Raw genomic sequence first — 14,487 nt, forward strand, 5'->3', positions numbered from 1 at the left:
TTTTCTCTTACGCGCGTCACGCTCAAAGTCCATAAGGTGATGCCATTTCTATTCCTATTATGATGTTGCCAATTGTAACTCTGCTACAATGTTGCCAGTTGTATCTTCATTAAACCCTTGTTAGTTGGGATAAATAAGATTCATTCGGAATTTTGTGAGGATTTAATTGTCTAAATATATTTGCAGTTTTTTTTCCCCAGCAGGAATTTATTGAACTTACGTTAATTTATTATTATTAATTCAAATTGGATTGTATATTTAATTTTTTTTTTGTTTGCAGGGATATTCCTGCGCGGGCCCTAAGCCTCTGGCTGGCCCACTAAGTGTTGCTTGTTTCTGTTTTACTTGGGCGGAGTATGAGTATTTATGACTCGTATGGTCGCTTCAGTAAGATTTTTCCCTATGTGTTTAACAGCTTCCTCTGCTCTGTTGAATCTAAGTTGAAATCTTAATGGGTTTGTAACTGTGCACTGTGTTAGATAATGTTCCAGTGGTCTGTCGGGCATTTCTCCACATTTCCTCTCATCTTCCGGAACCTGTAAGCCTATTTCCCATGCACATGGGTATCCAAGCCTAATGCGATGTAAATGCGCTTCTGTTGCTCTACTGTTCCCTTTCATCAAACTAAGTGGTTCGTAATTGGTTGAATTCTTGTACCAACCCGCAGATCCTGATGTTGCAACTGCTGTGTTGTGGTCACTGTACATCTTTTGCATCGCTCTGTTTCTAATTACTTTCTTAATCTGTGATAGACTCTGGTATTTAAATGTCTACACTTCTCCTCTTAGTAGCAAGTTTTGCAGCTTCGTCTGCAATGTCATTTCCTATTATTCCCACATGACTTGGCACCCAGTTGATAAGTACCCGACGGCCTTGTCGTTTGAGTGTTTGCATGAATGATATGACATTTGTGATCAGATGGATGTTTGTGATCAGATTGAGTATGTAATGTTATCAGCACCTGGTGCAGTGCTGATAACCTTTTTGGCTCTGATTAGTTCTTGTGTGGTGAAGGGACAGTCACATTCGTCATTTATAGCTATGCTCTCATGAATGACTGTCAACCTCTCTTGTTTTAATTGTTCTTGCTGCCTTCTGACCATTGTAGGAAGCTGATATGAAGCTGTTCTTTCTGCAAATTGGAGAGCAAGTCTCTCAGCCTCCTGCACTGGTTGAATACATGCCTGTGGCCGGGCTGGTCGACCTGATATAGTTTCAATCTGACCCCATATCTTGCCAAGACTACTATGTTCATTTAGAGTTTGACACCACTCAAACCATCTTGCCTCCTTTACTTCTCGAGAAACTCGTCTTGCTTCAGATATCATCGCTCTTAGCAGAGTTCTTCCTTCTGGTGTGGGGTTTCTCTTTAGATGTTTTCTGAAGATATTGACTCTGTGGTTCTGTTCTTTAACTTCATTACTATAGAACCAATAGTTCTTTCGTTTTGTGTTTCCTGTGATAATGATTGGAATAGCTTTGTTTGCAGCAGCTGCAATGGCTTCCTGCAGATTGGTCTCGTGTATGTTCAAATCCGCAGGTGGCGTGTACGTTGCATACCATTTTTCAAGTTCTTCCTGGTATATATTCCAATTGGCCTTTCTTAAATTCCACCTAGGCTGTGCAGGTGGTGTAGGAGGTCGTGCCAGGTTTAGTGTCGTGACAGTAGCATAGTGGTCACTGGTGATCACCGGGTCTACTTCCCACTTCGCCTGATGCTGGAGTGCTGTTGAGATGAATGTAAGATCAAGGGAACCTCCTAGAATGTGAGTAGGTTCCCCAGTGTTGAGAAGCGTAATTTCAGGTACTTCACGCAGAGCTGCAGCTAAATGGCGCCCATCTGCATTGGCTGGCCCAGTTGCACCTAACTCTTGATGATGAGCATTAAAATCTCCAGCAATAATTACATTTTCCTGCGTGGCCAAGGCAAGCACTGCCTCTGCTTCTAGTTTACGTCTAGGGGGCTTGTAGACGTTGTATATAAGGAGCTCAATATTAGCCATATTCACTGTTACTGCTAATACCTCTACTCCATCCCCACATGAAACTGGGTCTATGTTCTTGCTGGGTATGGTGTTCCTGACTAGGGTCATTAACCCTCTTTGTCTCCCCTGCTCATACGGTAGAACATAGTACTGATATCCAGCTAATCTGAAGGATTTCGTGGCTGGGAAAAGGGTTTCTTCCAAAACGATTATATCTGCTTTCGTGCTGATTGCAGCCTCCTGAAGTGTGTGGTTTTTATTTCCAAGACCTTGTATGTTCCACTGTAGTATTCGTAATGGCCAGACGACGGTTTCGGGTGGTGTTGCTTGTTCTACCAGAACTCCTCCTCGGAATCGACCTCTATATTCTCCACCTCGCAAGTCGTGTCGCTGCGGGTCGGACTGCACTGATTGTTCGTGGTCAACCCCGGCGTTGTCGGAATCTGTGCATAACTGTGGTCCATCGCTTTGTTGTTGGTACTGCTGCATGTCGGACTGCATTGATTGCTCTTGGCTGTTTTTTGTGTTGTTGGAACCTGTGCATCTCTGCTGTTCAATACGTCTTTGTTGGTGTTGTTGTCTGTCTTTTGTGTTGTAAGATTCTGTTGATCTTGGGTGGTCACTGCTTCTTGCAGTTGCTTTTGTAAATGTTGATGTTCTGGTGTCTAGACTACCCGACTGTTGTTGGTAGTCTGTATGTCCAAGTTGCGTTGGTTGTCCTCTTGTGCTCCATCTTGTCTCAGACTGTCTATTTCTTGTGCAACTGTGGTCTGCTGCACGATCTTGTCCATTATCACACAAGTGATTTCTTGAGTCTGTTGCTGTGAGACGTTCTGCGTCATCTGTAGGCAATTGATAATGGTCTCTGCCATGATCTTCACGATGTTTTTCAGCTGGACCTCGGGGGTTTGATACCTGGTTGATACCTGGTTGATGGGGTTCTGGGAGTTCTTCTACTCCCCAAGCCCGGCCCGAGGCCAGGCTCGACTTGTGAGAGTTTGGTCCACCAGGCTGTTGCTTGGAGCGGCCCGCAGGCCCACATACCCACCAGGGGTAAAGGGGTAAAACTGTATATCTGTTGTGTTGATTCCGAAAGTAATTGTTTTTTGCTCTTTTGCATTTGCTGTATTTCTGCAGCACTTTTGTGTATTTTCTGATTTGGAATTAATAGATTCGGGAAATTTTGCTCTGTGAGAGTGTGTGTGTGTTGTGGCTGTGTACGAGTGTTCCAGACGTTGGTGTTGGTGTATGTGGTGCTGGTCTGTGTGTTTATCCTGGCCTGAGCTGTCTGCACTTTTTCTTTCCGTGCAGAGCAGGTTGTGCTCCAGGCATGATGTTTGCCTCCACAATTTGGACATTTGGCTGTTGTGGTCTGGTTTGCCTTGTGTTTGGCTATACAGTCTTTGGTTGGATGTCTCAGGCTGCACACTCCGCACCTCTCCTGTCCTGTGCAGCGTGACTGATGGTGGCCGTATTTCTGACACCTGAAGCAGCGTAGGGGTTCCGGGACGTATGGCCTCTGTCGTTATGTCCCCCAATTTCCAAGACTGAATGTTTCTGGCACATGTCCCATGACGGTCACCAGAACCTGACGCGTCGCTGCCTTGTCTACTTTTGTGTGGCAACGTTCCGCATTCAGGACTTGCTTGTGTTCTAGTACTGGATCCAGGGGAAAGTCGATTGGGTATCCCAAAAGCACGACTCGTGTGCGTCTTTCTGAAGGGTCCAACTTTTCCAAGCATACAGGTTTCCCCTGCAGGACTCTTACTTTTTCTAAGTAATTTGCAGTCTGTTGGTCTTGTGGTGTCATTTTTATTTCTCCTTTCAGGTTGACTGTAATGGAAAGTTTGAGCTCTGGTTGTTCTTTTTCCATTGCCGTTACTACTCCATATGCTGTAGGAAAGTGGTCGGTCTGCATTATCTTGAATTTTGGAAGATGTGCAGAGTGACACTGGCTGGTGTGAGACTGGTGGTGTCCTCTCCTGTCTCATACTGTTGTCCTGTGGCTGGGCTGTGGAGAGAGGTACATTGTCTGACACTGGCTGGTGTGTGACTGATGCTGTCTTCTCTGGGTCCATTACGTCTGCTGTCTTGCTGGTAGAAGCAAGTGGTAAAGCCTCGATAGCAGTTTTCTTCGGTGCCTGCTGCACATCGGTCCACCGTTCCTCCTCGTCTGAAAGCTGCCTCCATTTCCTCTTTCTCTTAGCCTTCCCCATGACTCTCTCCGCGTAGTAAGAACCAAATCACTGCCCTACCTAATGCCTGAGACACTCCTATGCCTGGAGAAATTCATTCCCCTCCAACGGAGGTCGTAGAATGATTCCCCCAGGTGGAATCAGGGATACCTAACACCTAAATGAGCTGTTTGGTCTACCTTTTAGCTAAGGCGCAACCATGTTATAGCTATTAAGTTGTTATAGCCTGTCCTCCAACATCAAACCTTGTTAACCAAACCACACACTAGAAATTGAAGAGACGACGACGTTTCGGTCCGTCCTGGTCCATTGTGTCAAGTCATACACAATCGACTTGAGAATGGTCCAGGACGGACCGAAACGTCGTAGTCTCTTCAAATTCTAGTGTGTGGTCTGGTCAACATTTTTTCAGCCACGTTATTGTGACTCTTCATCTGCATCAGACTTTAATCTGTCCTGGGCATGTATTAATGGCGACCCTGTGGTCGCGTGTTCGAGCAAGTATGGTGTCTGGACATTATCATATTGGTCTAATCAGCGCGCTGTGATTTCAATTCGTCACAGGTTACCTCCAAATATAGCGGACCTCACGAGGGAGCCTCTTGTTTACACAGTCTGGGAGCCTCCTGTTTACACACAATTAATCTCGGAGCCTCTAGTTTACACAATCTCGGAGCCTCTAGTTTACACAATCTCGGAGCCTCTAGTTTACACAATCTCGGAGCCTCTAGTTTACACAATCTGGGAGCCTCCTCTAGTTTACACAATCTGGGAGCCAGGCTCCCAGTCTCGTAAAATAGTTCTATTTCTGTCTTTTATCGACAGTGGGAGGAAATCTTTCAATTTATGGTACATTTCATTAAGTTATAATCACAGAGAATACTTTTCTGACCAATTGTCATCACTAGATTGATGTTTTAAGGATGTGTCGAGTTAAACGATTATTTTGATGACGTCACGGATCATCCGTCCTCTATAATCCTTTTATGACTAACTAATCTAATTCGTATAACCATGTTTGCTGGTTATATTGGGCGTTAGTAATCTAGTAGTGTCGAAATTTCCGACAATATTACCGACTTTCAGCAAGTGTAATATGAGTTTTATTTTAAAATTAGCATAACTAATCAGGTGAACTTTGAAGCCACTAATGTTAACATATTGACATTGTCAATACATTAGATTCAAATCTAAACAATTCCCTGAATTTACCTGGGGGGGGGGGGCACCATCTCTAGTGGTCTTGATGGGGACCGGATGACAGTGGATTGTCAAAGGTACCCCCATTATTCCTAAGGATTTTTTGCAGATAAATTTTGAGCTGCAGTAATGTATATGGCATTTACGGGTTAGCGATTACATGGGTGAGAAATCCTCTCTTGTTTCTGTCCTACACGGTGCCTTGTTGAGCTTGAAGCTCCTGCGCCTTGTAGCCTGCGCCTTGTATGTGTTACATGTGATATTTTTAAAGAAGTGGTCGGGATTACTATCCTCCAACTTGTTCAGTATTTTAAACGTCTCTTCGTGAGGTCAGCCTTGTCTTATCTGGTTCGTAGTGGTGTTAGTCCTGTGACAGTCAATCGTTTCTGGTATGAGTCGACATAGTTACAGAATGACTTTTGTGGCAGATAAATTGGTTTCAAGGTCAAGTACCCTTGCTTGGTCAGCGTAGCACAGATGGAGGCGCATCACACACGTCTGCACTTAAATAACCATTATTCACTTTGTTTAATTCATTATTTGTTGCAGTCAAGGTCTATTTTATATAGTGTCGCGCCACCTGCTCTTGTTGTTCTTCATTTATTTATTTATTATACAAGACTTTTTACATGCTTGTAAGGCCACTAGCACGGATAGCGTTTCGGGCAGGTCCTAATTTTTACACACACACACACACACACCCAGGAAGCAGCCCGTAACAGCTGTTTAATACCCAGGTACTTATTTACTGCTAGCTGAGCAGGTGCATCAGCGTGAAAGAAAATACCCATTCGTTTCCGCCGGGGATAGAACCCGGATCCTTAGGACCACGAACCCCGAGCGCTGTTCACTCAGCCGTCACATCCCTAAAAAAGTTGGTGATACCCTGGAGGATGGAATTCCTTTTCAGTTATGTCTTCTCGTCTCATGTTCCGCTGATTCTAATGTCTGGATTGTTAACCAAAGTGAAGGCACACAATGCGTTTAATTTATTTACTAGACTTCTAGCATTGGTGCAGGCGATGAGTCACAATAACGTGGCTGAAGTAGTTTGCCTAGACCACATACTAGAAGGTGAAGGGACGACGACGTTTCGGTCCGTCCTGGACCATTCTCAAGTCACAATCGACTCAAGAATGGTTCAGGACGGACCGAAACGTCGTCGTCCCTTCACCTTCTAATGTGTGGTCTGGTCAACATCATTCTAGCATTGGCGTTGAGGCAATGTTAACTGCTGACATTCTTCCTAAGGGCTCGAGAGATTGGTTCAGTACACTATTGTTCTAGATACTGTACTCACCTATTTGTGCTTGCGGGGGTTGAGCTCCGGCTCTTTGGTCCCGTGCCGTGCTTGACGGTAAAGATGCACAGGCTTACTTCTGCCTCGGTGAGTAGGGCACTTTAGAACACTCAGCCATTACAATAGTTTGTGCTGGGCGAAGACACGTTCTAATTAAGGTTTAAAGACACTTCAGAATATATGGACTTTAAAAAGTGAAATGAACATTTTAATATGATAATTTAGCCATCTCCCACCCACAACGCCCACTGACTGCCATCTCCCACCCACAACGCCCACTGACTGCCATCTCCCACCCACAACGCCCACTGACTGCCATCTCCCACCCACAACGCCCACTGACTGCCATCTCCCACCCACAACACCCACTGACTGCCATCTCCCACCCACAACGCCCACTGACTGCCATCTCCCACCCACAACGCCCACTGACTGCCATCTCCCACCCACAACGCCCACTGACTGCCATCTCCCACCCACAACGCCCACTGACTGCCATCTCCCACCCACAACGCCCACTGACTCCCATCTCCCACCCACAACGCCCACTGACTGCCATCTCCCACCCACAACGCCCACTGACTGCCATCTCCCACCCACAACGCCCACTGACTGCCATCTCCCACCCACAACCCCCACTGACTCCCATCTCCCACTGACTGCCAACTCTAACCTGCTCTATTGAAAAAGTTGGTGAATATACTTACAAATTCAGCCATTGGATGAGATACAAGAAGAGTGACGAGCTCACTATGCCTCCTCAAAGTACGTATATTATTATCCCAAAATAGCACTCGGCCAATATTACAATATTCTACGTCTCAAAGCAGGAACTAGTGTGACGTGAAACTATATAACAGCATGATGAAACCGGACTCTTATTTTGTATTTAATTTTAAACACATACTGTGTTACACGTTTCTTCCTCTTGTGATTCATATACCAACATATGTCCACCTCTGGAGGGTTATTAAGGCCACAACAACAGGTTAATGACCAATTATCAAGCGTGTTGTTGTCCAGGATATAACCTCAGATTAACAGACTCTTGGTGAACCGGCACCAAGGTCGAGTAGGTGTTGTGAGTGTAACAAACTAGGCTGTTGTAAGAATTATTCCAGAAGGTTCCAGAAGTTCGAGTAGGGACCTGACCTCTCAACAACGCCCAGTCCCCTGGGAATTAGCAGGTCTGAGTCACAAATGGCGGGCATCTTTGTTCATAGCTGCGTATAATGAACCATCCTATAGTATTCAGTAATTTAGAGAAATTAGCCTTTATTCATCTTGCATTAAAATTGTATTGTATAATAGTACTGGATACAATATCAAGAGTATTCTAATTATTGAGTTTAAGTCACCATCAGTGACGTCACGAATCAGATCTAACTTTTAAGGCGGAGTGACCGGCGGTCATAGGTCAGCAGGGTTGACATGTCTAATATTTCTCAAAGTTTTAATAACCATTTTTGTGATCGGGAACAGCTTTGCCGTTAGATGTTTGTGTAATCTAATTAAAGTAAAATAATTCAACCAGTCTGGATCAATTCAGTATAAACAGAGGATAATTGTTATAACTTAACCTTGCTAAAGTAACTGGGTAAGCGAGGCGGAAGGATACAATACTCTGTCTGGGGTAGTCCAGACAAGAAAAAAATCAGTGTGAATACGGGAGCAACTGGGAGAGGTCAAACATCTTACCTCTCCCCAAGACCAGCACAACACCCAGAGCTGGTCGCCCAAGGTATAATTGCTATTGTAATTATAGGGATAGTCTTCTCATTTGCCATTCAGGTCAAGTAGGGAGTGTTAAAGTGATAGGGAGTGAACATATTTAGATTTTGTTTTAGTTTTCTTTTAATAAATTAAATTTGTTATTAATTTGCATTTTATTGTTTCCATGTGTTTTATGTGTATACTTGTCCTGGTCACGTGGTCCACACGAGGCAGAGTTGCATTGGGCGCCGATTCTAACATCGAATCGGAATTATCATTACCGTGTAATTTATTCCACACTCAAGGTCATCGTTTATAGTGGGGATCAAGCCCCTAGGTTGATTAATTAGCGTGATCGATCCAGACCTCGATCATTGCTCTTGTATTACTGGTCTGGTGGTGGCAGGCAGAGGTGACTCTAGGGTTTTGTTCAGAGCTTAGGTCACGTCATACTGGGTGTAGAATCCTAAGTCGGTCAATCGACTTAGGACCACGTGGCGTGGAGTTGGGCTTTGTTAAAAGTTTTGGAGTCCCTTGGTTTAGAAAAAAAAGTAAGAATACGGGTAGAGGGAGTAGAAAGAAGGAAGTAAAGAGTGAGAGGAACCAAACCCCGTGTTACATGAGCGTGTTAACTTCAAACGAGAAAGTGTAATGTCTAGCATTTCCTTGTGTTTAGCAGTTAGGACTTTGGAATTTGATCATAAGTGTTGATACTGTCTTTATTTAATTCCAAAACCGGTGCTTGGATATGTATGTATGTACGTTATACCTAGAAATAATCCTCAAATTTTACTATAATGTACATACTATTCTACTATTCTTCGTCACATATTCTTGAAATGTACCTGTTAACATTTCTCTATTTTGCTAGAAATGGCCTACTTAAATTATCTGTTGGATTAAGGACTTGCCCGAAACACTATGCGTGTTAGTGGCTTTACAAGAATGTAAAAACATTAATGCTATCTATGTACTCTCATAAACCCAATTTTCCTTCTTGGATGTTATCTGCCATCTGATGGCAGATAACATCCAATGCCAAAGATAATGCCATCTGCCATTATGAGGAACTCTCATAAATCCAATTTTCCTTGTTGGATATATATATATATATATATATATATATATATATATATATATATATATATATATATATATATATATATATATATATATATATATATATGACCGAAAGGGTAAGTTAGATTAATAATTCTAACACGAACCTTCTCAATATTTCTAACGTTTTTTCTTTCTTGTCGAGGGTAAGTGAAAAATTAACTCTCCAAAGTTCATTTTTTACATTATTATTTATGGTCTGACGCCTAGAAGCGTTTTGCAAGACTTCTCACACTTTCAAAGACTGATTTTTATGTACTCCGTTTCATGCTTACATTTGTTTTTGGGTGAGGTGACAGGAAACAAATCAATGGGGGGAAAGACTGAACACGAAACAATGGGTATAAATGTGGTATAAAACCAAGGGTATACATTTTATCTGCTTGCTTCAGTGCTGGTTTGTGGTCTTGAAGTGGGTAGACTGTAATTATGTGTTAATTGACTGTTGATTGCTGGATTTGACTTTTTTGATGTGTAGTGCCTCGCTGATGTCGAGTCTCCTGGTAATATTGTATCTGTCGATAAATTCTGTGTTGCTTGTTAATATTTCTCTGGTGATGGTCTAGTTGTGTGAGGAGATTATATGCTCCATGATGGAGCCCTGATGTTTATAGCATTGTTAATCAGCCTAGAAAGAGACGTTGTTGTCTTGCCTAATGTACTGAGATCTTTGGGTCTGACAGACCCCAAGTGGGCATGTAAAGGCATAGACGACGTCGATTTCTTTCAAGGCGTTCTGTTTAGTGTCTGGGGAGTTCTTCATGAACTCTCCAGACGCCAAATGACCCTTTCGGTCATATTCAACAACATATGTTTACAAGAAAGACTATATATATAATATATACATATATATATATATATATATATATATATATATATATATATATATATATATATATATATAAACTAAAGACTCCACACCCCAGAAGGATTCGAACCCAGACAGCCAGGAGCACTACGCACCATGGCATACCTGGTTCTTTAACCACTAGACCACACGACTCTACAAAAATCTTGGTAGTCGTGAGACAATTTATCCAAGATCCGAGAGCACTCGGTGGCCAACTCGGGCATAGATATATCATCTCATCGCCTCACTTTGTGGGGCCACGCGAACAACACAAATTTGTGTTGCTACAATAGCGTGGGTAATAACATATCATTTCCTTGGCTCTACGGAGGCTCGAACTGGGGCCGGCTACAAAATCTCTTAGACCGTTGTCCTACCAACCACTACCATAGATGCTCACAATAAGGAAGGATACCGGAAATACCTTACTGGTACTCAACTGAGACTTCAAACCTTCGCAGTACTCGGTCAAAAGCTTGAAATCCCAACACGGAAAAAGCTATCACGGTTGAGATAAAGTATATGCAGGTAGAGAGATATGGGCAGCGGGTTGGGGGTTGCTGGTGTGGGTGGGTGGTGGGGGAGGGGTGGGGGGAGGATTCTTGTGGGTGGGGGATAGGGGTGAGGGAGGGTTCTTGTGGGTGGTGGGGGAGGGGTGGGGGGAGGATTCTTGTGGGTGGGGGATAGGGGTGAGGGAGGGTTCTTGTGGGTGGTGGGGGAGGGGTGAGGGGAGGGATTCTTGTGGGTGGGGGATAGGGGTGAGGGAGGGTTCTTGTGGGTGGTGGGGGAGGGGTGGGGGAGGATTCTTGTGGGTGGGGGATAGGGGTGAGGGAGGGTTCTTGTGGGGGGGGGGGGAAATTGCCTAATTTGGGGCTTCCCTGATAAGACACTCGTAAACAAGCGATATCTCTGAGCCTCTTGAAGTAAATAAGTAATTATGAAAAGAAGGCGTCACGCCGGGAAGGCTATGTAGCATCATCAAATGTGCAGAGTAATCAGAGGGCGATAAATATCACCATGGGTGCCAATATGAGAACGCATAAGGTGAACGATCTCAAAAATATCCAATTCACCAAGAATTCTATCGAGGGACAGCTCCTTGTCCTCATATCCCAGCTCCTTGTCCTCATATCCCAACTCCTTGTCCTATCCCAGCTCCTTGTCCTCATATCCCAGTACTTGTTCTCATATCCCAATTCCTTGTCCTATCCCCTTTCCTCGTCCTCATATCCCAGCTCCTTGTCCTCATATCCCAGCTCCTTGTTCTCATATCCCAACTCCTTGTCCTATCCTAGCCCCTTGTCCTCATATCCCAATTCCTTGTCCTATCCCAGCTCCTTGTCCTCATATCCCAGTACTTGTTCTCATATCCCAATTCCTTGTCCTATCCCCTCTCCTCGTCCTCATATCCCAGCTCCTTGTCCTCATATCCCAGCTCCTTGTTCTCATATCCCAACTCCTTGTCCTATCCTAGCCCCTTGTCCTCATATCCCAATTCCTTGTCCTATCCCAGCTCCTTGTCCTCATATCCCAGCTCCTTGTCCTCATCCAAGTGCTACACAGTCACACAGGCTCAGCGCCTACTCATGATAATTCTCTTACTCTACCCTGATATGTTTGTTACAGCACCAAGCCTAAGTGAATTTCCAGGACAATCAATCTAGAAATATATTAAATGCATTGAACAGGGCCAAGATTGACAAATAAGGACTGCTGCATCAAGTGTTCTGCTGCCAATCTTTGCTCTATCCCCGCGAGTCTGCTAGCGAGAGAAGGCGCTGAAGAGGCACATGGCGCCGAAGCAGAGGAGAAGGATGGCCAAGTTCACTGTGAATACACGGAGAAACATCGTGTTGGCCTTCGTTGCTCTTGGGTTGATGAATGCCTGGTTGTAGTAACCAATCCTGCCCACCGGATCTCTTAGATTGCCTGGAACGTGGCTAGAAGGCACTTGTCTGGAAAGCTCGTCGTTCCAGACCATTCCATTACTCTCCTTTCCTTGGCTCGAGGAATTAGCTCTATCCCCCACCGTCCTCCCTTTCACCTGCTGGCCAGGACGTGCATCCCAAGCCACGGCTCCTCTTGCAGGCAGCACCCTCGTCAGTCCCCTTCGTCTGCTCCTGCTGGCGGGGCTTCAGGCGCAGGAACTCTATGTACACCAGAGCGACAATCATGGCGAAGTCCTCAGAGATGAGCACGACGAACCAGACGTCGATGAGCTTGAGGTAGGAGGTCTTGGGGATGGACTGGCTCGTCTGGGTGAAGAACGGTCGCCAGCACCAGCAGCGACGTCAGGGACACCATGATGCGGTCCTGCCGGAGGAAGGGAGCAGTTTACTGACCTACCTTGAGGTGCTTCTTCATTCTCACTCAGGTAACTCATTTATTCGCTCACTGATTCACTACCCAACCACTTGGGCTGGACGGTAGAGCAACGGTTTCGCTTCATGCAGGTCGGCGTTCAATCCCCGACCATCCAAATGGTTGGGCACCATTCCTCCCCCCCCCCCACCATGTCCCATCCTTAATCCTTATCCCTTCCAAGTGCTATATAGTCGTGCTGGCTTGGCGCTTTCACCTGATAGTTTCCTTCCTTCACCGATTCACTAAATTCTTAATTGCTTGGCTGATCAATTGGTTAATTAGTAAATTGATTGATTGAATGACCGATTGATTAATTAACCATTAGTGATTACCTGGTTAATTGACTTGTTGGTTGATTGAAATAACCAGATGGCATAAACACACGTTATTCATTGATTAGCCGATGATTACAGATGATTGATTGAAGAAGATTAAGCCACCCAAAAGGTGGCACGGGCATGAATAGCCCGTAAGTGGTGGCCCTTTTGAGCCATTACCAGTATCAAGAGCTGATACTGGAGATCTGTGAAGGCGCGACTGCACCCTGCGTGACGGGAGATGTCTCTCCCGTCGATGATTACACTTTTATAACTGATTATATAGTCGCCATGGCTTGGCGCTTTCTCCTCATAGATACCTTACCTTTTATAATTAATTTACTTTTAAAATAGCAATTAAGTAAATTAAAAAATTGCAAAATAGTCATAATAATAGCAAAAACATTTGACATTTCCTGCAAAGGGCACACACACACATGGGCTTAATCATAACTACCTTATGTAGTGCCCGGATCCCACACCATTCACCCTGCAAAGTTTCGTGGTGTTAGCCCCAAGCCTCTGCCATACAACGTTGAACGGACAGACACTCTCTCTCTTTCAGGTATACCTTTAAGATTCTAGGATATTAAATGATAGGATAATTCTACGGGCTCACCATAGCCCGTGCTACTTGGAACTTTGTTCCAGGTAGCAAATCTTTAACAACAACAACAAGATAGGATAATTGTTGTATTTAATAATTATCACTCTTCCTTCTGCTTGGTCTTGAAGGAAGTCGGCCTCGGGTGAAAGAGGGCTGTGACGATCTCTGTCAGGAACCCGTAGATGCGGGACCGGGACGTCCACCTCTTGGAGCTCATGCGGCCCCAGGCTCAGCTTCAGGAGGCTGGGGTCGTTCTTGCCCTTGCTGGGGTGGTTCTTCTCCAGGTTTGGGGTCCCTGTGCCTTTTTTCATCTACTTCGGGGTCAACTCCGAAGCTCACAGTTCCTGCGACGGCGTTGGAACCAATCTTATTGGCGTTTGCCTTTCCATTGGAGACTTTCGGCGCCGTGGAGAGGGCGGACCTGCTGCATGAGTAACAGCTTTTCCTCCATATCAACCTTCCCTGGCTTTGCGCCCTGGAGAGGTCACTCCAGACCGATAACCAGAGAACAACTCCATAGTCTCCTGAGACTGATGGATGCCTACTACTAGTATATATATATATTATATATATATATATATATATATATATATATATATATATATATATATATATATATATATATATATATATATATATATATATATATATATATATATATATATATGTTGGTGAAAGGAGCAACGTTTGTAGAGAGTTGAGAGAATAACACAGGTGTTGGTGAACAATGGATATAGTAACAAAGAGATAAACTCTTCTATATATAGTATATCCAGTATAGTATACCCAGTGTACTGGTATACTACACTGGCTTTCTGGAGAGGGTTGCTTGTTCTG

General features: G+C 44.3%; 1 protein-coding gene across 1 annotated transcript in view; it reads right to left on the reverse strand.

The window, feature by feature from the left end:
- Positions 1–11,104: 11,104 nt before the first annotated feature.
- The window catches only part of LOC123771045 (uncharacterized), a 28,958-nt gene continuing 25,575 nt past the window's right edge, over positions 11,105–14,487 (reverse strand). Inside the window, 2 exon segments of the mRNA XM_045763317.2 lie at positions 11,105–12,629; positions 12,631–12,675. Coding sequence (XP_045619273.2) covers positions 12,381–12,629; positions 12,631–12,675 — 294 coding nt within the window. The 3' untranslated portion in view covers positions 11,105–12,380.

This window comes from Procambarus clarkii, chromosome 65 (genome assembly GCF_040958095.1).
Source record: "Procambarus clarkii isolate CNS0578487 chromosome 65, FALCON_Pclarkii_2.0, whole genome shotgun sequence".
NCBI lineage: Eukaryota > Metazoa > Arthropoda > Malacostraca > Decapoda > Cambaridae > Procambarus > Procambarus clarkii.